This window comes from Pseudoliparis swirei, chromosome 9, assembly GCF_029220125.1.
Source record: "Pseudoliparis swirei isolate HS2019 ecotype Mariana Trench chromosome 9, NWPU_hadal_v1, whole genome shotgun sequence".
Classification (NCBI taxonomy): Eukaryota; Metazoa; Chordata; class Actinopteri; order Perciformes; family Liparidae; genus Pseudoliparis; species Pseudoliparis swirei.
Genome location: NC_079396.1, coordinates 2030912 through 2056841, shown reverse-complemented (window position 1 = coordinate 2056841; position 25930 = coordinate 2030912). Strand labels below are relative to the sequence as shown.

General features: G+C 43.1%; 2 protein-coding genes across 3 annotated transcripts; one reads left to right on the top strand and one right to left on the bottom strand.

Moving 5' to 3' along the window:
* On the bottom strand, positions 1 to 25930 carry arhgap4b (Rho GTPase activating protein 4b). Of its 2 annotated transcripts, none has more exons than XM_056422047.1 (23): positions 25789 to 25930; positions 24978 to 25149; positions 24739 to 24901; positions 23035 to 23097; positions 22764 to 22937; positions 22464 to 22592; positions 22073 to 22294; positions 17260 to 17361; positions 16970 to 17155; positions 16752 to 16836; positions 15847 to 15874; positions 15545 to 15641; positions 14096 to 14156; positions 10960 to 11037; positions 10742 to 10870; positions 8665 to 8770; positions 8360 to 8587; positions 7906 to 7961; positions 7599 to 7770; positions 7240 to 7347; positions 6841 to 6948; positions 2397 to 2496; positions 1 to 1655 (listed from the first exon to the last, which is right to left on the bottom strand). In XM_056422047.1, the coding sequence occupies exons 1-23, from the start codon at positions 25856 to 25858 to the stop codon at positions 1458 to 1460; spliced, it is 2835 nt and encodes a 944-aa protein (XP_056278022.1). In that variant the 5' UTR covers positions 25859 to 25930; the 3' UTR covers positions 1 to 1457. The 2 variants fall into 2 exon arrangements, with proteins under 2 accessions (XP_056278022.1, XP_056278023.1); XM_056422048.1 differs by lacking the exon at positions 15545 to 15641 and adding an exon at positions 14984 to 15011.
* Positions 11592 to 14117, top strand: LOC130198934 (zinc finger protein 320-like). The gene is made up of 4 exons (XM_056422049.1): positions 11592 to 11706; positions 11744 to 11899; positions 12014 to 13452; positions 14059 to 14117. Exons 1-4 carry the CDS (start codon positions 11613 to 11615, stop codon positions 14098 to 14100), a joined length of 1731 nt encoding a protein of 576 aa, XP_056278024.1. The 5' UTR covers positions 11592 to 11612; the 3' UTR covers positions 14101 to 14117.

The following is a 25930-nucleotide window of genomic DNA, read 5'->3' as shown; positions in this document are numbered from 1 at the left end:
ATCACTTAATCATCTTTATTGAATTCATTTTTTTACCACCACATACACAGTTGGACACAGTAAATTTAGTGACATCATCAAACAGTGATCCAGAATAACAGGGTGTGTTTCAACCACAGAGCAGAAATCAGAAAACAAAATAATACAAATAAAAAAGATTCTACTTTCTATGTTTCCAGAACTGAAACACAACAGAGAGAGGGGGGGGGGGGGCACGAGGACAATGTAAATGCTTTCAGAGTGAATAAGGCCTGAAACAATGAGGCGTGTGAAGAGTTTCCACAGCGCGCCGCGTTCACAGTTTAATTTTATTTAGTCGCTGAATCCTCTCGGGCGTCGGGGCCTTTTGGGTTTTTCCGAGGCTCGGGCACGTGCTTCCAGTCGAGGAGCGAGTCCAGAGTTAGTCCTACGCGGTCCTTCTTGAAGCTAAACCTGAGCTAGTCCGGCGCTAACGAAGCCCTGAGTTCTGGCCTGCGTATCAGGCCGAGTATCACATATGAATGGGAATGTGCTTTCTGTGTGTGTGTGTGTGTGTGTGAACGCCGCATGCTGCTATAAAGTACCGCTCACGGTCTCCCCGGCTAACGTTTATACGGCGCGCCAAAAATCTTCTGTATTAAATGAATCATTGCGAAATAAATATTCACATGAATAAACTGTGTAATAAATCTAAATTAAACAATCATCTGTGACATCGTGATTAATAAATTATTATTCTTATCGTTATGATTAAATTTCGCTAGAAATTAGTTTTGGACATTTAAAAAAATTTCATGAAAGTTAAAACAAATAAAATAATGCCAGTTTTCCCCTTTTTATATCACGTGTTTTCTTTTTTATTAAAGCGGTTTTCATCAGTACGTCCTCCTTGTTTAATATTAATCCTTAGACAGGAGGTAAACATTGTTATTGTTGAACGTGATTTATGAAATTACACCAAATATCGCAAAAATATTGATTTAAATATGTCCGTTTAAAAATCACATCCAATTAAATCAAGTTTCTTTTAGTTTTAAAATGTCTTTCGTATAATTTCTTTACATTACACAGTTTATTCATTGCGTGGATCGGATATTAAACACCAATATAACACGCAGATCTCAAACCTTCCGGATCTTTTCAAGCGAAACGACGGTGAGGAGCTGCAGGTTTCTTTGATTCGATCTCAGGCGAGCTGATCTCAGAACCCGCCACTAGGGGGCAGCGTACGCACATGGCAACCGCTTTAAAAAGTCAGTCTGGTGAGAACTAAAGAAGAAGAGAACCCCCACATGAGGCTGGAGAACACGCGAAGCGGGACGGACACACGGACAGCAACACGGCACCGGCACGACGAGACGGCGGCGGCGCAAACAGCAGAAAAATATATCAACATCTTCACCAAACGTATCGACGTCTTCATCGTAATCGACGTTAAACAACCAATCAGAGACTCAGATCCCCCCCCCCCCTCTCTCTTAGTCCACCGGCCGGAACAGGGTCCGTCCTCTGAGGCCGAAGACGACTTTTTTGGCAGCGGGGGCAGTTTGAGGAAGAGAGGAGGACGAGGAGGAAGAGGAGGAAGAGGGAGCAGGAGGGGCGGCGAGGGGGGGGGGCGGCGGCTGGCGAGACAAGAGCTCCTTGAACACCGAGTTCATCTGACGGCTGATCATGTCCTGAGAGAGAGAGAGAGAGTGAGAGAGAGAGAGAGAGAGAGAGAGAACGGAAGAGAGGGAGAGGGAGAAAAGGATGGGGAGGGAGAGAGGAAGAGATGGAGAGAGAGGGAAAGAGGAAGAGAGAGAGAGAGGAAGAGATGGAGAGAGGGAAAGAGGAAGAGAGAGAGAAGGAGAAAGAAGAGGAGAGGGAGCGAGAGGAAGAGAGATAGAAAGAAAGGAAGAGAGGGAGGGAGATTAAGAGTGAGGGAAAGATTGAGAGAGAGAGATGGAGAGAGTGAGAGAGAGAGATGGAGAGAGAGAGAGAGAGTGAGAGAGTGATGAGAGAGAGAGTGAGAGAGAGAGGGAGAGAGAGAGTGAGAGAGAGATGGAGAGAGTGAGAGAGAGAGTGAGAGAGATGAGAGAGAGAGAGAGAGTGATGAGAGAGAGAGTGAGAGAGTGATGAGAGAGAGAGTGAGAGAGTGAGAGAGAGAGTGAGAGAGAGATGGAGAGAGTGAGAGAGAGTGAGAGAGATGAGAGAGTGAGAGAGAGAGAGAGTTATAATGACAGCGTCTTCATCTTGAAGGTTGAGGCTCTGTTCCTCTGGTGTTTCACATGGTTTGATATGAATTATTAAAACAGTTTCTCTCTCCTGTGTTCCATAACAACAGGAGAACATAACGTGTGTTGTTGTTGTTGTTGTTGTTGTTTTAAATGAAGAGGTCCAGAGGTCTCTGGAGTCCCAAAGTACTCGGGCTGACCCACCTTGTCCGCGGCCGGTTTGTCGGCCTGGCCAGAGGCCGGTCTGTCCGGCCTGAAGCCGGCCTGCCGCACCGTGTCCAGCGTGTGCCTTCGCTCCTGAGACCTGAAGACGAGGGAGAGGGCACGACGTCAACGCCTGAGGAGACGGACGCAGGAAACTCTGAACCTCTTTCACTGAGAGCTCTTTAACCTCTGTTTGGTCTCTTTAACCTCTGTTTGGTCTCTTTTATATCTGTTTGGTCTCTTTTATCTCTGTTTGGTCTCTTTAACCTCTGTTTGGTCTCTTTTACCTCTGTTTGGTCTCTTTTATCTCTGTTTGGTCTCTTTTACCTCTGTTTGGTGTCTTTTATCTCTGTTTGGTCTCTTTTCCCTCTGTTTGGTCTCTTTTATCTCTGTTTGGTCTCTTTTATCTCTGTTTGGTCTCTTTTCCCTCTGTTTGGTCTCTTTTATCTCTGTTTGGTCTCTTTAACCTCTGTTTGGTCTCTTTTATCTCTGTTTGGTCTCTTTTATCTCTGTTTGGTCTCTTTTCCCTCTGTTTGGTCTCTTTTATCTCTGTTTGGTCTCTTTTACCTCTGTTTCGTCTCTTTTCCCTCTGTTTGGTCTCTATTATCTCTGTTTGGTCTCTTTTACCTCTGTTTGGTCTCTTTTATCTCTGTTTGGTCTCTTTTATCTCTGTTTGGTCTCTTTTACCTCTGTTTGGTGTCTTTTATCTCTGTTTGGTCTCTTTTCCCTCTGTTTGGTCTCTTTTATCTCTGTTTGGTCTCTTTTCCCTCTGTTTGGTCTCTTTTATCTCTGTTTGGTCTCTTTAACCTCTGTTTGGTCTCTTTTATCTCTGTTTGGTCTCTTTTATCTCTGTTTGGTCTCTTTTCCCTCTGTTTGGTCTCTTTTATCTCTGTTTGGTCTCTTTTACCTCTGTTTCGTCTCTTTTCCCTCTGTTTGGTCTCTATTATCTCTGTTTGGTCTCTTTTTATCTCTGTTTGGTCTCTTTTTATCTCTGTTTGGTCTCTTTTTATCTCTGTTTGGTCTCTTTTACCTCTGTCTGGTCTCTTTTACCTCTGTTTGGTCTCTTTTTATCTCTGTTTTGTCTCTTTTACCTCTGTTTGGTCTCTTTGACCTCTGTTTGGTCTCTTTTACCTCTGTTTGGTCTCTTTTATCTCAGTTTGGTCTCTTTTATCTCGGTTTGGTCTCTTTTACCTACGTTTGGTCTCTTTTATCTCCGTTTGGTCTCTTTTACCTCCGTTTGGTCTCTTTTACCTCCGTTTGGTCTCTTTTATCTCCGTTTGGTGTCTTATCTCCGTTTAGTCTCTTTTACCTCCGTTTGGTCTCTTTTATCTCCGTTTTGTCTCTTTTACCTCTGTTTTGTCTCTTTAACCTCTGGTCTCTTTTACCTCTGTTTTGTCTCTTTTACCTCTGTTTTGTCTCTTTTACCTCTGTTTGGTCTCTTTTATCTCTGTTTGGTCTCTTTTACCTCCGTTTTGTCTCTTTTACCTCCGTTTGGTCTCTTTTACCTCTGTTTGGTCTCTTTTATATCTGTTTGGTCTCTTTTACCTCTGTTTGGTCTCTTTTATCTCTGTTTGGTCTCTTTTGTCTCTGTTTGGTCTCTTTTACCTCTGTTTGGTCTCTTTTATCTCTGTTTGGTCTCTTTTATCTCTGTTTGGTCTCTTTTACCTCTGTTTGGTCTCTTTTACCTCCGTTTGGTCTCTTTTACCTCCGTTTTGTCTCTTTTACCTCGGTTTGGTCTCTTTTACCTCGGTTTGGTCTCTTTTATCTCTGTTTGGTCTCTTTTATCTCTGTTTGGTCTCTTTTATCTCGGTTTGGTCTCTTTTACCTATGTTTGGTCTCTTTTATCTCTGTTTGGTCTCTTTTACCTCTGTTTGGTCTCTTTTATCTCCGTTTGGTCTCTTTTACCTCCGTTTGGTCTCTTTTATCTCCGTTTGGTGTCTTTTATCTCCGTTTAGTCTCTTTTACCTCTGTTTGGTCTCTTTTATCTCCGTTTTGTCTCTTTTACCTCTGTTTGGTCTCTTTTACCTCTGTTTTATCTCTTTAACCTCTGGTCTCTTTTACCTCTGTTTTGTCTCTTTTACCTCTGTTTGGTCTCTTTTATCTCTGTTTGGTCTCTTTTACCTCTGTTTGGTCTCTTTTACCTCCGTTTGGTCTCTTTTACCTCGGTTTGGTCTCTTTTATCTCTGTTTGGTCTCTTTTACCTCTGTTTGGTCTCTTTTATCTCTGTTTGGTCTCTTTTATCTCGGTTTGGTCTCTTTTACCTATGTTTGGTCTCTTTTATCTCTGTTTGGTCTCTTTTACCTCTGTTTGGTCTCTTTTATCTCCGTTTGGTCTCTTTTATCTCCGTTTGGTGTCTTTTATCTCCGTTTAGTCTCTTTTACCTCCGTTTGGTCTCTTTTACCTCTGTTTTATCTCTTTAACCTCTGGTCTCTTTTACCTCTGTTTTGTCTCTTTTACCTCTGTTTGGTCTCTTTTATCTCTGTTTGGTCTCTTTTACCTCTGTTTGGTCTCTTTTACCTCCGTTTGGTCTCTTTTACCTCCGTTTTGTCTCTTTTACCTCTGTTTGGTCTCTTTTACCTCTGTTTGGTCTCTTTTACCTCGGTTTGGTCTCTTTTATCTCTGGTCTCTTTTATCTCTGTTTGGTCTCTTTTACCTCTGGTCTCTTTTATCTCTGTTTGGTCTCTTTTATCTCGGTTTGGTCTCTTTTACCTATGTTTGGTCTCTTTTATCTCTGTTTGGTCTCTTTTACCTCTGTTTGGTCTCTTTTATCTCCGTTTGGTCTCTTTTACCTCCGTTTGGTCTCTTTTATCTCCGTTTGGTGTCTTTTATCTCCGTTTAGTCTCTTTTACCTCCGTTTGGTCTCTTTTATCTCCGTTTTGTCTCTTTTACCTCTGTTTGGTCTCTTTTACCTCTGTTTTATCTCTTTAACCTCTGGTCTCTTTTACCTCTGTTTTGTCTCTTTTACCTCTGTTTGGTCTCTTTTATCTCTGTTTGGTCTCTTTTACCTCTGTTTGGTCTCTTTTACCTCCGTTTGGTCTCTTTTACCTCGGTTTGGTCTCTTTTATCTCTGTTTGGTCTCTTTTACCTCTGTTTGGTCTCTTTTATCTCTGTTTGGTCTCTTTTATCTCGGTTTGGTCTCTTTTACCTATGTTTGGTCTCTTTTATCTCTGTTTGGTCTCTTTTACCTCTGTTTGGTCTCTTTTATCTCCGTTTGGTCTCTTTTACCTCCGTTTGGTCTCTTTTATCTCCGTTTGGTGTCTTTTATCTCCGTTTAGTCTCTTTTACCTCTGTTTGGTCTCTTTTACCTCTGTTTTATCTCTTTAACCTCTGGTCTCTTTTACCTCTGTTTTGTCTCTTTTACCTCTGTTTGGTCTCTTTTATCTCTGTTTGGTCTCTTTTACCTCTGTTTGGTCTCTTTTACCTCCGTTTTGTCTCTTTTACCTCTGTTTGGTCTCTTTTACCTCTGTTTGGTCTCTTTTACCTCGGTTTGGTCTCTTTTATCTCTGGTCTCTTTTATCTCTGTTTGGTCTCTTTTACCTCTGGTCTCTTTTATCTCTGTTTGGTCTCTTTTGTCTCTGTTTTGTCTCTTTTATCTCTGTTTGGTCTCTTTTATCTCTGTTTGGTCTCTTTTAGCTCTGTTTTGTCTCTTTTAGCTCTGTTTTGGTCTCTTTACCTTCGCAGTGAAAATGCGGAAGGTTATGTTTTGATCGCCGTGTATTTATTTATTTGTATTGCGTGTTACTCGCATAACAAAAAAAGTTTTAAACCGAATCGCATGAAATTCGGTGGGATGATTGGTTATTATCTGGGGACCATTTGATTATATTTTGGGATTGATCGGGTCAAAGGTCAAGGTCATGAAAAGGTCAAAATCTTCTTTTTACCATAGCACGGTCAATTTCTAGCCAATTGGCATGCAACTAATGCCAATATGTTCATAATTCAATGCCCAATCTTGTGATATGTGAAGGTATGCGCTCTACCGAGTGCCCATTCTAGTTTATCTCTGTTTTGTCTCTTTTAGCTCTTGTTTTGGCCTCAAAACCAGAGCGGTGAGGCTGAACTAGAGTGTGAGAGTTGTGGGATGTAAATAAACAATGAGCTGAAGGAGTAAACAACAAGCAACACACAGCTGAGCTGAAATGATCGTCCGTGGGTTTGCCGATACCAGCGACCCCTTAAAACACACATAGTATAAAATACTATAATATATATAATATATAAAGTATTATGATCTATTGCTCATTCATTACCTGCTTCACAGTATCAAAGGGGATGTTGTTTCCCTTCATGTTGAATCTTTCTACACAATATGTATCCCCTATACTTCTCTCTTTATACACACATATACATATACATGTATATATATGTATATGTGTGTATATGTGTGTATATGTGTGTATGTATATGTCATGCAGCACATCCAGGTGTGTGTGAGTCTTACACGGGCAGGTGTCGCGTGGCGGGAGACGTCGGCGGCTTTTGACCGGCGCTCCCGTCGCTCCCTCTCTGTCTCCCTGGCAACGAGGCGCTGTCGCTGTTCACCCGCATCCTGGAGACACACACACACACACCAACTTTACTAAGACACTCACTTGCTTTCATGAGAGTATATGGAAGTGGGTATTACTATCTGTGAGTGTGTGTGCATGTGTGTGTGTGAGTGAGTGTGTGTATGCATGCGTGTGCTTGGGTGGGTGTGTGTGTGCGAGTGTGTGTCAGTGTGTGTGTGCATGTGCATGCGTGTATATTTGTGTGTTCGTGTGTGTGTGCGTGAGTGAGTGTGTGCGTGTGCATGTACACGTGTGTATGTGTGTGTGCATGTGTGTGTGTGTGTGTGTACCGGGTTGTGTTCTTCATCTGTGGATCATCTGTCGTTAGGTTTCCAGTGCTGCCGCCTCCTCCTCCTCCTCCTCCTCCTCCGTCCTCTCTCTTCCCTCCTCGCTCTGATCTGGGAGGAGGAAGAGGAAACACATTTTCATAATATAGTTCACAACGAACATTTTGAAGATGATGCAGAAATCTCTAGCGAGTGGACAAAATAATGACAAATAAATAAAATGTATCAATGTAACAATGTAACAATGTATCAACTCTACAACAGCTGTATACAATAAGTGGGCGTCGTCATTGTGACGTCACCGTCGCCATCTTCGGACGTCACCATGTGTTGTGTTTTTGCAACCAATGAGGGTCACTCACCCTTCCAGCACGCTGATGTACTTGTGAGGGATGAGACCCTTAACCCCGCCCACTTCGCCTCTCCACCAATCACAGGAGGCCTTGCTGTGCAGGATGAGCAGCTCCCCTTGCTTGAAGGACAGCTCCGCCAGAGACCTCGCCGAGTAGTCAAACATGGCCACCGCCTCCCACTCTGCACACACACACACACACACAGTCACAATGTGTACTTGTGTGTGTTTGTGTAGGTGTGTGTATGTGTGTGTGTGAATGTGTGTTTGTGTATGTGTGTCTGTTTCTGCATGTGTGTGTGAGTGTGTGTCCTCACCGTCCTCACTGGGCAGATGCTCCGCCTCTCCGTCTCCCTCCTCTGTGATTGGTTCACTGCAGACGAGCAGAAAAACCAAAGTGGTCACAGCTCAGTTCAGATGTCACGCCACATTTCACACACGACCTTTAACCCCTCACAACGCTGAGAGACACACAGTATATTATATATATACATATAAATATGTATATATATATTTATATATATGTATATATATATATATATATAAATATCCGTGAAGAACACAGAGCCATCTTTGTCTTAAACTCATGACCAGCGTGAGGTTGACAGAAATAAATAAGTGAAGATGACCCACCCTAAATAATTAGTATTCATGCTTTTTAATTATCTGTAGCCTCCATTTCATTCATTTAACAATAAATGTTCATTATTCAATTATATTTGTCGGATAATTTAAAAAAGACGTTCCGTAAAACGACGTTCCCCCGCTCACCAGTACTCCTGCTCCAGGGTCATGTGCTTCTCGTAGACGGGGCCCGGCAGCTCCGATTGGCCGGGGTAGATGCCGTCGTGCTGGAGGATCATGGTCTTGACCAGGTCGTTGACCTGCGGTTGCTGGGCGACGGCGTCGTCGGAGTCCAGCCCCCTCAGCAGGCTGGGCCCGAAGCACACGGCCAGGTTGTAGGGCTGCATCATGTTCTCGTCGCTGTACTGAGACACGCTAAATAAATGGATTATACACTTTTATATCTCATCGGTTTAAAAAAACCGCTACCTGCGCGTCACGTGGCGTCTTACTGATGGAGGAACGCGAACAGGTAGCGCATCACGATGAGGAGCGGCCGCGGGAACGTGGAGATGACGGCTTTGATCTGGGCGTCTTTCTCCGACACGCCTTCGATCTCTGGAGGAGCGGAGCGGGAGGGGTCAGAGGTCAGCAGGTCAGGGGGTTTCACGTTTTTTCTTCTTCATTCAATCATTTTATTTTAAGTTTTTACGAGTTACACCAGACAACCAAAAACAACAACTAATAAATAAAAATTACATAACAATCAGACAAGGACAAAAATGGTAAAGACAATATATATATATATTTTTAACGGGGTTCTATTAACATTTTATGTCACGTTTTTTTAACGGTAAAAACAACTCTTTTTTTCAGAGGTTTTTTTTCATATAGCCTAATTTATATCACTTTTTCATTTTCTTTAATTAGAATTGACTATTTCAGATTTTCTTTATTCTAATAGAAATTCAGAAGGATTTTGAACCGTTCAGATTTCCAGGGGGTCTGCGGTTCAAATCCCCCGCCCTAGTCGATGTGTCCTTGAGCAAATACACTTAACCCCTGAGTTGCTCCCCGTAGCTGTGTCTCCGGTGTGTGAATGTAATCTTTAAATAACTTAAAAAGCGCTTTATAAATGAAAAGGATTCTTCTTATTATGAGGAAAGATTCTTGAATGTTTGAAGCTTCAAAGTTTCGCCATAAACTCTCGACGACGTGACGCCCTCGAGGTTCAGACTTTAAAGCAAATACCTAAACTCCTGAGGTTGATTTACTCTGCAGCTGACGGGAAGCACAAACATTTATGGGGAGTAAACACCCGGCGGCCCGGCTCACAACCCGGCGAGCTGACGCTGACTCACACTCTGTGTTGGAAAACAGAACTGGGCCTGCAGCGGCGAGGGAGACGGGAGAGGAAGTGGAAGTGACTTTGTGTGTGCAGAATCTGTCAAGTAGCGACCGCTTCGCTCCCCAGACAGCAGGTCGTAGGTGTCAGGATCTGGAGTTTGTGTCTCGTTTTGTGTCTTGTTTTGAAGTCCTCGTGTCGTCTGTCTCCCTGTGATTGGCTGCCCTGGTCCTGATTGGTTCCTTCTGTGTGATTGCTGGCCCCGCCCTCATTGTGTCCACCTGTGTCTCGTTCCCCGTTGTCCAATCACCTCCGCCTGCCTGTGTATGTAAACCCTGTTGGTCTCATTCCCAGTGTGGCTTCGTACTGTTTGGTCTGCGTTTTGTCGTTCTGTCTAGTTTGTGGAAATTAAATATTGGTTTTGCAGAAGTTATGTCGGCATTTGGGTCCTCTCTCGCTGCGACATCCGTGACACCTCATGACAGTAGGATGTCTTATGGACATATATATTTATATATATCTGTATATATTTATTTATATATATATATTTATTTATATATATCTATTTTTTTTCTTACAAATGTCCAGCAACGTAGGAACCTGTTTGAAATGAGCATGTGTCTTTACATAATAGGCCACACCCCTTAGAAGTTCATTGGTCCGTATTTTCTGAACGCAATGAGATATTAACACGATTTAAAGGAGGTTCGATGAGATTGAACCAATGATGAACCACAGAAAGTTTCATAGGAATCGGACCCAGCGTTCAGGAAGAGATGGAAAGAACATGTTTTTCTTACAAAATTAAAAATGGTGGAAAAATCTAAGTAGGCGGAGCTTATGGCTATAATTATAGTTTTTGTATAACAGGTCCAAGTGGACATCTCTGCCAAATTTAAAGAGAATCGGTCATTGGGTGAAAAAAGCGTGGCCTTTTGAACAAAAATATATTGTAGGGGGCGCTGTAGAAAAAAATGTTGTGCCCAAATGCGAGACCCCAAAATGTCGTGTTTTTCACCGGTCCTGATATTCAACTTTTGGGATATGATAAAGCCCCCCAAATGTCAAGAACACATAGTGGACAATCATAAGAAGAAGAATTCATCGAAATATAATAATAGGTTCCTCTACGACGAGATCGTCACAAGGACCTATTTAGAGCTTTTTTGGTTATGACAGTTATTGCGCGTGACGTTAATACAATATAAGCATCAGCTGGGTGTGGGGGGGGGGGGGGTACTTACGGACACACTCCAGTAGCTGGGAGTAGCTGTCGTAGGGGAAGAGGGGAGGCTCAAGGCCCCTGAAGTAGAGCTTCAACACACCGGCCACAGAGTCCAGGTCACACTCGCTGTCCGACAGAGGGTCCTCTCCTGTGGGGGGGGGGGGGGGGGGATGTGTCGTTGAACTTTGTTTTCTTGCACATAAAAAGGATTGCGGGTGAAAACAAAACTCCACCCACCTCTCTCAAAAGCGTCTCTGATGTGGTTGACCTCCCTCTGTGACCCGGGAACTCGGAATATCCCTTCGTGGTGGAGGCCTGACGCAACAACACACACGCATGTTCACACAGGTACACACAGGAGACTACACACAGGAGACTACACACATGCATGTTCATAGAGGTTACACACAGGAGACTACACACATGCATGTTCACACAGGTACACACAGGAGACTACACACATGCATATTCATAGAGGTTACACACAGGAGACTACACACATGCATGTTCATACAGGTTACACACAGGAGACTACACACATGCATGTTCACACAGGTTACACACAGGAGACTACACACATGCATGTTCACACAGGTTACACACAGGAGACTACACACATGCATGTTCACACAGGTACACACAGGAGACAACACACATGCATGTTCACACAGGTTACACACAGAGACAACACACATGCATGTTCACACAGGTACACACAGGAGACTACACACATGCATGTTCATAGAGGTTACACACAGGAGACTACACACATGCATGTTCATAGAGGTTACACACAGGAGACTACACACATGCATGTTCATAGAGGTTACACACAGGAGACTACACACATGCATGTTCACACAGGAGACTACACACAGGAGACTACACACATGCATGTTCATAGAGGTTACACACAGGAGACTACACACATGCATGTTCACACAGGTTACACACAGGAGACTACACACATGCATGTTCATAGAGGTTACACACAGGAGACTACACATGCATGTTCATAGAGGTTACACACAGGAGACTACACACATGCATGTTCACACAGGTTACACACAGGAGACTACACACATGCATGTTCATAGAGGTTACACACAGGAGACAACACACATGCATGTTCATAGAGGTTACACACAGGAGACTACACACATGCATGTTCACACAGGTACACACAGGAGACTACACACATGCATGTTCACACAGGTTACACACAGGAGACTACACACATGCATGTTCACACAGGTTACACACAGGAGACTACACATGCATGTTCACACAGGTTACACACAGGAGACTACACACATGCATGTTCATAGAGGTTACACACAGGAGACAACACACATGCATGTTCACACAGGTTACACACAGGAGACTACACACATGCATGTTCACACAGGTTACACACAGGAGACTACACACATGCATGTTCATACAGACTACACACAGGAGACTACACACATGCATGTTCACAGAGGTTACACACAGGAGACTACACACATGCATGTTCACACAGGTTACACACAGGAGACTACACACATGCATGTTCATACAGGTTACACACAGGAGACTACACACATGCATGTTCATACAGACTACACACAGGAGACTACACACATGCATGTTCACACAGGTTACACACAGGAGACTACACACATGCATGTTCATACAGGTTACACACAGGAGACTACACACATGCATGTTCATAGAGGTTACACACAGGAGACTACACACATGCATGTTCATACAGACTACACACAGGAGACTACACACATGCATGTTCACAGAGGTTACACACAGGAGACTACACACATGCATGTTCATACAGGTTACACACAGGAGACTACACACATGCATGTTCACACAGGTTACACACAGGAGACAACACACATGCATGTTCACACAGGTTACACACAGGAGACTACACACATGCATGTTCACACAGGTTACACACAGAGACAACACACATGCATGTTCATACAGGTTACACACAGGAGACTACACACATGCATGTTCACACAGGTTACACACAGGAGACTACACACATGCATGTTCATACAGGTTAACACAGGAGACTACACACATGCATGTTCACACAGGTTACACACAGGAGACTACACACATGCATGTTCACACAGGTTACACACAGGAGACAACACACATGCATGTTCACAGAGGTTACACACAGGAGACTACACACACGCATGTTCACACAGGTTACACACAGGAGACAACACACATGCATGTTCACAGAGGTTACACACAGGAGACTACACACATGCATGTTCATACAGGTTACACACAGGAGACTACACACATGCATGTTCATACAGGTTACACACAGGAGACTACACACATGCATGTTCACACAGGTTACACACAGGAGACTACACACATGCATGTTCACACAGGTTACACACAGGAGACTACACGCATGCATGTTCACACAGGTTACACACAGGAGACTACACACATGCATGTTCACACAGGTTACACACAGGAGACTACACACATGCATGTTCACACAGGTTACACACAGAGACAACACACATGCATGTTCATACAGGTTACACACAGGAGACTACACACATGCATGTTCATAGAGGTTACACACAGGAGACTACACACATGCATGTTCACACAGGTTACACACAGAAACAACACACATGCATGTTCACACAGGTTACACACAGGAGACTACACACATGCATGTTCACACAGGTACACACAGGAGACTACACACATGCATGTTCACACAGGTTACACACAGGAGACTACACACATGCATGTTCACACAGGTTACACACAGGAGACAACACACATGCATGTTCACACAGGTTACACACAGGAGACAACACACATGCATGTTCACACAGGTTACACACAGGAGACTACACACATGCATGTTCACACAGGTTACACACAGAGACAACACACATGCATGTTCACACAGGTACACACAGGAGACTACACACATGCATGTTCACACAGGTTACACACAGGAGACAACACACATGCATGTTCACACAGGTTACACAGGAGACTACACACATGCATGTTCACACAGGTTACACACAGGAGACTACACATGCATGTTCACACAGGTTACACACAGGAGACTACACACATGCATGTTCACACAGGTTACACACAGGAGACTACACACATGCATGTTCACACAGGTTACACACAGAGACAACACACATGCATGTTCACACAGGTACACACAGGAGACACACATGCATGTTCACACAGGTTACACAGACAACACACATGCATGTTCACACAGGTTACACACAGAGACAACACACATGCATGTTCACACAGGTACACACAGGAGACTACACACACGTTGCAGACCCACCGTGAAGGTTGATGAAACGGATGCAGCTCTCAACCACCACAGGAATCTGCTGCCCAGAGCTCTGGAGACAGGAGATGAGAAGGAGAGATGAGATGATGATGATGAAGATGATGCTAATAAAGACGGCGTCCAAGGTCATCATGATAATCATCAGCAAGAAGGGAACAAACATTTATAGCAATATACATTTAGCTGCTTTGTATATTTGCATCTGTATAGTCGATGTTTCCTAAATTACCCTAAAAAGTGCTTTTTTTTTTTTTTTACGGTAAAAACTATTTTTTGATCGTTTTTTTAAAACAATTCTTTTTTAACGGGTTTTTAAACGGTAAAAACAAATATTATTTATTTCCAACTTTTTTTAATGGTAAAAACTACTTTTTTTCAACGTTTTTTTCAACGTTTTAAATATTCTTTATTTTTACCCTGTTTTTTTACATTTTATATAACGTTTTTTCTAACGGTAAATACAACTCTCTTTTTTTAACAGAGGGTTTTTTTCATGAAGCCTAATTTATATAACTTTTTTTGGTGACTATTTTCAGATTTTATTTATTCTAATAGAAATTATGAAGGATTTTGAAGAGTTCAGATTTCCAATCTGGGAATGTCTGTAACATAATGCCTCATTTGCATATTGAGAGATAACACTTCACACAACATTAGCATCAACTGGGAATGTTGATGATATGAAATGATGTTATATATATATATATATTTAAATATATAAATATATATATATATAAATATATATATAATGCCAGGCTAGCTGTTTCCAGTCTTTGTGCTAAGCTAGGCTAAACAGTATATTTATTGGGCCTCTTGGTGGTTGTTAAACCCATAAAAAACGCCCAGGGCCTCCAAGAAGTCACAGTCGGGGTTTGCTACCTGCGTCCGAGACATTCTCCTTCTTCTCCTGCAACCGAGCGCAGCAGAGAGAGAGAGAGAGAGAGAGAGAGAGAGAGAGCAAAAAGAGGAAGAAGAAGAAGCACGGGTCATAAAAAAGGCAGAACAGGAAATGAGATTGAGGAGCAGTGGAAGGAGGCGCACAATAAGCACAGGCGCTCTGGAGAAGAGGAGCTGAGAGAGGAGGCAACAAAGAGGCCGGTGCATTTTAATCCTCTTCGCCAAGAGAGGAAGAGATAAAATGGAGGAGGAGGAGAAAGAGGGGGGGGGGGGGAGTGTTTAAAGGAGGTAAAAGCCAGCAATAACCTAGAAGCGTCGCCATACACATGGAAGCACGCCGCGTGCATGTGCCGCAAGAAGCCCCCGCCAAGTCCTCGTCTTCGGTGTGACGGGATTTACCAAATCACTCCTCCTGAGGGGCGGAGCAACAGCGCCAGCCAATCAGAAACGAGGTAGAGGCAGGGGATGCTTATTTAGCTTTCTTATTTGCATGTGTGTGTGTGTGTGAGTGTGTGTGTGTGTGTGTGTGTGAGTGTGTGTTACCTGTATGTAGGAGAGTATGTCTGTGGTGAAGAGTGTGTGGCAGAATTGGGAAACGGGTCTGGACTTCCGAACGCGCACTGACCGAGCACATTGCATTCTGGGAAATATAATGATAGTAAAATGCAAAATGCCATTTGGAAATCCGACAAAGCAAAGACGAGTCTGCTTCTCGTCGCACGGCGCCGAGCGAGGACACATTGAGGAACAAAATGTCATTCATGGTTGAATTGAGTTGGTTTCATCTGTTTTCCTCTGTTTCCTCTACGCCTCTCACAGCGGCCCAACATGAAGACTCTGTTTACCTGGAGGGGTCGGTGTCCACGGCCTCGGCTGGAAGGGAGACAGAAGGACAGAGTGAGGCAAACAATATCCACCGGTACCAAACATCAGTCAGTCTGCAGGCCTCGAGATGAATGGCCTCGAGTGATGTCACTTGAGTCGGCGTGACGTCACCGATTGGTTTGTGGATGTTACGAAGCCCCGAATTCATCCCATTGGTTTTGATCCCAGCCAATGAACGCCCGTTTCCATATGTGGAATGACTTAGAGACGGGGGCGACCTGTCAATCACCTTGTAGCCCCGCCCCCAAAGCATCATCTTTATGGTCTTTTCTACTCTAAATGACCATAAAGTATAAATGATGACATCATGCTGTAGAGAAGAAGACTTGAAACTAGAGACTGAGACATAAACTCATGTTTACAATGTTTACTTTGGGAATACATCAAGAGAAGTAGAGTCACTATATAGACTTCTATACAACCAGAGGAGCCCCCTGGTGGTCAGGAGAGAGAATGCAGCGTTAACACATGACACAAATACTTCTATACAACCAGAGGAGTCGCCCCCTGGTGGTTAGGAGGGAAAATGCAGCTTTAACACATGACACATAGACTTCTATACAACCAGAGGAGTCGCCCCCTGGTGGTTAGGAGGGAAAATGCAGCTTTAACACATGACGCATAGACTTCTATACAACCAGACTTCACCCCTTTCGCCATGGCTAAAAGTTACTAGCACAACAAACCTAAATCTCTGAGCTGTTTGGCTGCACCAGTTGCATTGTGGGTAATGTAGGCACCAGATTTTGAAGCGAAAAATGTAATTTGTGCTGGATCGATTTAGATTTTTTTCCATTTTAACCGGCGAGTCTGACGATATCATCGTGAGATCTTATATCGTTATCATCATGTTGTACAATAGTACCTTTCTGTATGGCGTCATGTAGAAGGTCGTGTTTGGCTTGAAGTTTGAAGGTCAGAGAGCTGCTGATGAGGAAGTCCTTCACTTTCTACGACCAAAGAAACAACAAATTACTCGAGTTTTCATCGAGTATTTCAACAGTTTCTGAAACTCTGTTGAAATCCCACCCCTTCTACTCGTAGAGCAGCGGTCCCCGCCTCCGGCCAGCGGCAACGGCTCACCGTGAAGTAGTAGGTCTCAGTCTCCTGCTGATTGGCTCGCCGCTTGGCGAGGGTAAGTTTTGGGGCGGCGTTTCCTCCGAGCGGCTCATGCGATAGGCTGCTGGGCACGTCGGGGGAGGGGTTACAGTCGCTCTCACACATGTTGTCCAGCAGGGCCGCGAGTGTGGCTTTCAGAGTTTTACTGACCTGAGGACGAGAGACGTCGGTTTGGTTCATTCGGGTCATTTGTTTCCTGGATAACATTTTTTTATTTCTCTTGAATAACAGGAAGTGGGAATATTTCTGCTGACCTCCTCCGTTTCCAAGGTAACGGCGGCGAGTCGAGACTGAAGCTGCTGGAAGCGGGTCTCCAGCTCGTATCTCACCTGGCTTTCCGCACTCACTTCGCACACCTGAAACACACAAAATAACTCCGTTGTCAAGGCCTGACCACTGGGATGCTGTTTCTTTCTGAGAGAGATGGGGTTCTTCAAAAATCTTTTTAAAAAACACCAGTTTGAAGGCAAATTTCTTTTTTGCATAAATATCAGTGTAAATAACCCGGTGGAAGGTTCATTGTTTTGCTTTGTGTTTGCATTTTTGGTTGTGGTGTCCGCCTCGAGGATATTGTTGTGTATGAAGAATGTATAGAGGCTTCCTCTCTAGAAGATAAATCAGACTTTTATTTTGAAAAGGTAAAAGGAATGAATATGAACTTGACTACGGCCACGGATCTCGTTACGGACGGATGAGCATTCATACTTTTAATAAAGATTAATAGTTTAATGGACCCATATGAGGCTAAAGCATTCATACTTTATATAGTTTAATAGTTTAATGGACCCGTATGAGGCTAAAGCATTCATACTTTATATAGTTTAATAGTGTAATGGACCCGTATGAGGCTAAAGCATTCATACTTTATATAGTTTAATAGTGTAATGGACCCGTATGAGGCTAAAGCATTCATACTTTATATAGTTTAATAGTTTAATGGACCCGTATGAGGCTAAAGCATTCATACTTTATATAGTTTAATAGTTTAATGGACCCGTATGAGGCTAAAACATTCATACTTTATATAGTTTAATAGTGTAATGGACCCGTATGAGGCTAAAGCATTCATACTTTATATAGTTTAATGGACCCGTATGAGGCTAAAGCATTCATACTTTATATAGTTTAATAGTTTAATGGACCCATATGAGGCTAAAGCATTCATACTTTATATAGTTTAATGGACCCGTATGAGGCTAAAGCATTCATACTTTATATAGTTTAATGGACCCGTATGAGGCTAAAGCATTCATACTTTATATAGTTTAATAGTTTAATGGACCCGTATGAGGCTAAAACATTCATACTTTATATAGTTTAATGGACCCGTATGAGGCTAAAGCATTCATACTTTATATAGTTTAATAGTGTAATGGACCCGTATGAGGCTAAAACATTCATACTTTATATAGTTTAATAGTTTAATGGACCCGTATGAGGCTAAAACATTCATAATTTATTTAGTTTAATAGTGTAATGGACCCGTATGAGGCTAAAGCATTCATACTTTATATAGTTTAATAGTGTAATGGACCCGTATGAGGCTAAAGCATTCATACTTTATATAGTTTAATAGTTTAATGGACCCGTATGAGGCTAAAACATTCATACTTTATATAGTTTAATAGTGTAATGGACCCGTATGAGGCTAAAGCATTCATACTTTATATAGTTTAATAGTGTAATGGACCCGTATGAGGCTAAAGCATTCATACTTTATATAGTTTAATAGTGTAATGGACCCGTATGAGGCTAAAGCATTCATACTTTATATAGTTTAATAGTGTAATGGACCCGTATGAGGCTAAAGCATTCATACTTTATATAGTTTAATCGTGTAATGGACCCGTATGAGGCTAAAGCATTCATACTTTATATAGTTTAATTGTGTAATGGACCCGTATGAGGCTAAAGCATTCATACTTTATATAGTTTAATAGTGTAATGGACCCGTATGAGGCTAAAGCATTCATACTTTATATAGTTTAATTGTGTAATGGACCCGTATGAGGCTAAAGCATTCATACTTTATATAGTTTAATGGACCCGTATGAGGCTAAAGCATTCATACTTTATATAGTTTAATAGTGTAATGGACCCGTATGAGGCTAAAACATTCATACTTTATATAGTTTAATAGTGTAATGGACCCGTATGAGGCTAAAGCATTCATACTTTATATAGTTTAATAGTGTAATGGACCCGTATGAGGCTAAAACATTCATACTTTATAGTTTAATAGTGTAATGGACCCGTATGAGGCTAAAGCATTCATACTTTATATAGTTTAATTGTGTAATGGACCCGTATGAGGCTAAAGCATTCATACTTTATATAGTTTAATTGTGTAATGGACCCGTATGAGGCTAAAGCATTCATACTTTATATAGTTTAATAGTTTAATGGACCCGTATGAGGCTAAAGCATTCATACTTTATATAGTTTAATAGTGTAATGGACCCATATGAGGCTAAAACATTCATACTTTATATAGTTTAATAGTGTAATGGACCCGTATGAGGCTGCTAAAGCATTCATACTTTATATAGTTTAATAGTGTAATGGACCCGTATGAGGCTAAAGCATTCTTACTTTATATAGTTTAATAGTTTAATGGACCCGTATGAGGCTAAAGCATTCATACTTTATATAGTTTAATAGTGTAATGGACCCGTATGAGGCTAAAACATTCATACTTTATATAGTTTAATAGTGTAATGGACCCGTATGAGGCTAAAGCATTCATACTTTATATAGTTTAATGGACCCGTATGAGGCTAAAGCATTCATACTTTATATAGTTTAATTGTGTAATGGACCCGTATGAGGCTAAAGCATTCATACTTTATATAGTTTAATAGTGTAATGGACCCATATGAGGCTAAAGCATTCATACTTTATATAGTTTAATAGTTTAATGGACCCGTATGAGGCTAAAGCATTCATACTTTATATAGTTTAATAGTGTAATGGACCCGTATGAGGCTAAAGCATTCATACTTTATATAGTTTAATAGTGTAATGGACCCGTATGAGGCTAAAGCATTCATACTTTATATAGTTTAATAGTGTAATGGACCCGTATGAGGCTAAAGCATTCATACTTTATATAGTTTAATAGTTTAATGGACCCGTATGAGGCTAAAGCATTCATACTTTATATAGTTTAATAGTTTAATGGACCCGTATGAGGCTAAAACATTCATACTTTATATAGTTTAATAGTGTAATGGACCATATGAGGCTAAAGCATTCATACTTTATATAGTTTAATGGACCCGTATGAGGCTAAAGCATTCATACTTTATATAGTTTAATAGTTTAATGGACCCATATGAGGCTAAAGCATTCATACTTTATATAGTTTAATGGACCCGTATGAGGCTAAAGCATTCATACTTTATATAGTTTAATGGACCCGTATGAGGCTAAAGCATTCATACTTTATATAGTTTAATAGTTTAATGGACCCGTATGAGGCTAAAACATTCATACTTTATATAGTTTAATGGACCCGTATGAGGCTAAAACATTCATAATTTATTTAGTTTAATAGTGTAATGGACCCGTATGAGGCTAAAGCATTCATACTTTATATAGTTTAATAGTGTAATGGACCCGTATGAGGCTAAAGCATTCATACTTTATATAGTTTAATAGTTTAATGGACCCGTATGAGGCTAAAACATTCATAATTTATTTAGTTTAATAGTGTAATGGACCCGTATGAGGCTAAAACATTCATACTTTATATAGTTTAATAGTGTAATGGACCCGTATGAGGCTAAAACATTCATACTTTATATAGTTTAATAGTGTAATGGACCCGTATGAGGCTAAAGCATTCATACTTTATATAGTTTAATGGACCCGTATGAGGCTCAAGCATTCATACTTTATATAGTTTAATAGTGTAATGGACCCGTATGAGGCTAAAGCATTCATACTTTATATAGTTTAATAGTTTAATGGACCCGTATGAGGCTAAAGCATTCATACTTTATATAGTTTAATTGTGTAATGGACCCGTATGAGGCTAAAGCATTCATACTTTATATAGTTTAATAGTGTAATGGACCCGTATGAGGCTAAAGCATTCATACTTTATATAGTTTAATTGTGTAATGGACCCGTATGAGGCTAAAGCATTCATACTTTATATAGTTTAATGGACCCGTATGAGGCTAAAGCATTCATACTTTATATAGTTTAATAGTGTAATGGACCCGTATGAGGCTAAAGCATTCTTACTTTATATAGTTTAATAGTTTAATGGACCCGTATGAGGCTAAAGCATTCATACTTTATATAGTTTAATAGTGTAATGGACCCGTATGAGGCTAAAACATTCATACTTTATATAGTTTAATAGTGTAATGGACCCGTATGAGGCTAAAGCATTCATACTCTATATAGTTTAATGGACCCGTATGAGGCTAAAGCATTCATACTTTATATAGTTTAATTGTGTAATGGACCCGTATGAGGCTAAAGCATTCATACTTTATATAGTTTAATAGTGTAATGGACCCGTATGAGGCTAAAGCATTCATACTTTATATAGTTTAATAGTTTAATGGACCCGTATGAGGCTAAAGCATTCATACTTTATATAGTTTAATTGTGTAATGGACCCGTATGAGGCTAAAACATTCATACTTTATATAGTTTAATAGTGTAATGGACCCGTATGAGGCTAAAGCATTCATACTTTATATAGTTTAATGGACCCATATGAGGCTAAAGCATTCATACTTTATATAGTTTAATAGTTGAATGGACCCGTATGAGGCTAAAGCATTCATACTTTATATAGTTTAATAGTTTAATGGACCCGTATGAGGCTAAAGCATTCATACTTTCACCAAAATCACACAACATCGGGGGGTCAGCAGTCGACCAGCAACCTCTAAAAAAAAGGTAAAAAACACAGTTTTGGGTCAATGAGGTCACAGATGATATGACAGCTTCGGTTCCACATCCGTGTTCTAAATACAGCGTGCATGCAACATGATGTTGCTTTTCTCTTGTCGGTGTCCCCCCCCCCTCCAGTCGGTGGTGGCCCACCTGGTCTCCCTCGTGCGGGTGGTAGCTGAACCTGAAGGGCAGGCAGAAGGCGGCGTCGTGCTGCTGCAGCAGCCCGTCTCGGTCCCCGCCCTGGTCCAGGGAGGTGACGGCCGCCTCCAGCTGCTTGAGGCCCGACTCCTCCGTCTTCTGGATGCGCCCTCTGCTGGCCAGGTAGCAGTTCATCACCCTCTCCACGGACAGATGGAAACCCAGGTCGCAGCACTGGGAGACAGGAAATGAAGAGGCGAAAACAGAGAGGCATGGGGAGAAAGATTTTATCTTTTTTTATGGTTATGGTGTGGAAAAGAGAGACATCTATTTATAGACACTAATAGTGTCACATAAAGGGTTCACACAAGCGCACACAGACACAACGCCGGTGTTCCCTCACGTCGATGAGCGTGCTGATGTCCTGCAGGTAGTACTTGTTCATGGCCGCGTTGGCCGCCGCCAGATTCAGCAGGTAGTCGTTACGAGCCTTGGTGCACTTCAGCTGGTTCTCCTGCACCCTGCCGTGCCGCTGTGCACACACACACACACACACACACACACACACACACACACACACAGGAGGAAAGAGAGGATAAGATACCGCAGAGCGCATTCACAGAAGTCGATACACAACAGGAAATGCTTTGAAAAAAGAGTTCAAGACTTCCTGCGACACACACACACACACACACACACTCACTTTCTCCATCAATCTCTCCATCTTCTTGACGGAGCTCCGCCTCTGCCCTCCCGATTGGCCGAGGCCGAGCTCGGATGACTTGCCGGTGTGTCTCTCCTCCAACCGCTCGGCTTCCTTCAGCTTCCCCTCGGCGATCAGGCAGTCGGTGTGGTACTGGTTGTACGTCTTCAGGGCCTTCGGTGGCACGCACAGAACGGAGGCTCCACGTCAGTCGCTTTATTCCTGTTGCATCACCGCATGCAGAGAAACCACAATCTATGGACGCGCTCACCGTCTGCATTTCAGTGGTGACCTTCAGCAGCTCGTCCTGCATCTGGATGCCGACCTCTTTGCTCTGCAGTAACGACAACGTGACGGGAAAGGCTTGCGTTGGATTCAAATTATCTTATTAATACTTTCACATTCAATAGTTAACACACGACTCAGCTTCTGGGTAAAACTAGTAAGCCTCTCCCCCCTCACTCAGCTTCTGGGTAAACCTAGTAAGCCCCTCCCCCTCACTCAGCTTCTGGGTAAAACTAGTAAGCCCCTCCCTCCTCACTCAGCTTCTGGGTAAACCTAGTAAGCCCCTCCCTCCTCACTCAGCTCTGGGTAAACCTAGTAAGCCCCTCCCCCCCTCACTCAGCTTCTGGGTAAACCTAGTAAGCCCCTCCCTCCTCACTCAGCTTCTGGGTTAAACTAGTAAGCCCCTCCCTCCTCACTCAGCTTCTGGGTTAAAATAGTAAGCCCCTCCCTCCTCACTCAGCTTCTGGGTAAAACTAGTAAGCCCCTCCCTCCTCACTCAGCTTCTGGGTAAAACTAGTAAGCCCCTCCCCCCTCACTCAGCTTCTGGGTAAACCTCGTAGGCCCCTCCCCCCCTCACTCAGTTTCTGGGTAAAACTAGTAAGCCCCTCCCTCCTCACTCAGCTTCTGGGCAAACCTCGTAGGCCCCTCCCCCCTCCGTCGTTGGACGTTTTGGGACATACACATCTTCATTACTTTGGATAATCATATAATATAGGCAGCTACTGCACCTGGTTTTCTCCACTGGAAGGTCACGTTATCATGTTTTTTCTTCTGTACAGGCACCCTAAAGGGCACTTCATCATGTTTTCTACACCAGAAAGGTGAGGGTCCTTCATCATGATTTATCTACCATAAGAAGACCCGTCATCATGTTTTCTCCACTGGAAGGACAGATGGCACTTCACTATGTTTTTTCTACTGGAAAAGCACCCGATAGACCACTTCACCATGTTTTCTCCAATGGAAGGAAACCTTTAGGCAACTTTACGATGTTTTCTCCAATGGAAGGGAATATATTGGCACCTTCATCATGTTTTTTCCAATGAAAGGTAAACCTAAAGGCCTCTTTGTCATGTTTTCTCCAATAGAAGGTAAACATATACGCCACTTTGTCATGTTTTCTCCAATAGAAGGTAAACCTATAGGCCAGTTCATCATGTTTTTTCCAATGAAAGGTAAACCTAAAGGCCTCTTCGTCATGTTTTCTCCAATAGAAGGTAAACATATACCCCACTTTGTCACGTTTTCTCCAATAGAAGGTAAACCTATAGGCCAGTTCATCATGTTTTCGCCAATAGAAGAGACACATATAGGCCCCTTCATCATGTTTTCTCCAATAGAAGGTAAACCTATAGGCCAGTTCATCATGTTTTTTCCAATGAAAGGTAAACCTAAAGGCCTCTTCGTCATGTTTTCTCCAATAGAAGGTAAACATATACGCCACTTTGTCACGTTTTCTCCAATAGAAGAGACACCTATACGCCCCTTCATCATGTTTTCTCCAATGGTTGATACTCTAGAGAACCCTGCAGCATGTTTTCTCCACTGAAAGGCCAGCCCAGAGGGCCCTTCATCATGTTGCATCTACCAGACGAAACCTGGGGGCACCCAGGCGGGCGGTCGCCATCCAAAGGACAGGAGTCACACCCGTTCCCGCCAGCAGGGGGCCCTCCACCGAGGAGCCGCTCACCCGTTTGTGCAGCCGGTGCGTGTCCTCGGTGCCGTGGGCCAGCTGCTGTGTGAGCGTGTTGCAGCAGGTGTCGCCCAGCGCCGCGTGCTCCCGGCTCTCCAGACGAGTCTGAGTCAGCAGCACGGACCAGACCTGGCACACCGACTGACCCCACTGCTCCTTCCTGCAGAGCACAAGACGGCCGACGCATCACCTGGAGAACCGGCGAGAGGCGGAAGAGACACCGGGCGAGCGCTCACTTCTTCGTCTTGTGGGTGAAGCGCTCGGTGAGCTTGTCGAGGGCGCGAGCGTATTCGGCCTCGATGTCGCCTCGGCGCCGGAGGAACTCGGAGAGGTCGGAGAGCTGCTGCTGCTTCACGTCCACCTGGGAGTCCAAGATCTTGATCTGGTCCGTCAGCTGGGTCCGCAGGTCTGACACGAGGGGAGAAAGAGGACAGGTATTCCAGTGAATCTATTCTTTAGCCTGGAGGAAGGAAGGACTCTTTGTCTTTGTCACGAGGAACTGTTCATCTGATCGACTCCACACATGGCGGGCGCTCCTCCTCCCTTCGCTGGAGGCGATGGAGCGGATAGACGAATAACACAAGCTACTAGCTTGTAATAAAACAAGTTACTAGCTTGTAATAACACAAGTACACGAGGCCGTGCACTGTACACACAAGCTGCATTTCGCTTTGAAAAGGCTAAAAAAAACATTGCTCTCTCAAATAACCGCGGCTTAGCTTTGCGCTCTCTCTCTCTCTCTCTGTCTCTCTCTCTCTCGTTCTTTTCTTCCCAGCTCTCCTCCCGCCTCCCTATTTACTCGTCTGTGTGAGCACACGGCCCGAAGCGGACTGGATGTGAGGAGACAGCATCACTAATACTGGCTATAAATACACCCTCGTAGTACAGTATGGCACGCACCAAACACACACACACACACACACACACACACACACACACACACACACACACACACACACACACACACACACACACACACACACACACACACACACACACACACACACACACACACACACACACACACACACACACACACACACCTACCTTTCATCTGCGATTCGTACTCGGCCAGGCTGCCCTTCTCCCTCCTCAGCTTCACATGTGCCGTCATCATCTTTGACCCCCGTCACTGAGGGCGTCCTCCTCCTTTTCGAAGGCCCCGGTTCCCCCTCCCTGCAAAGACCTT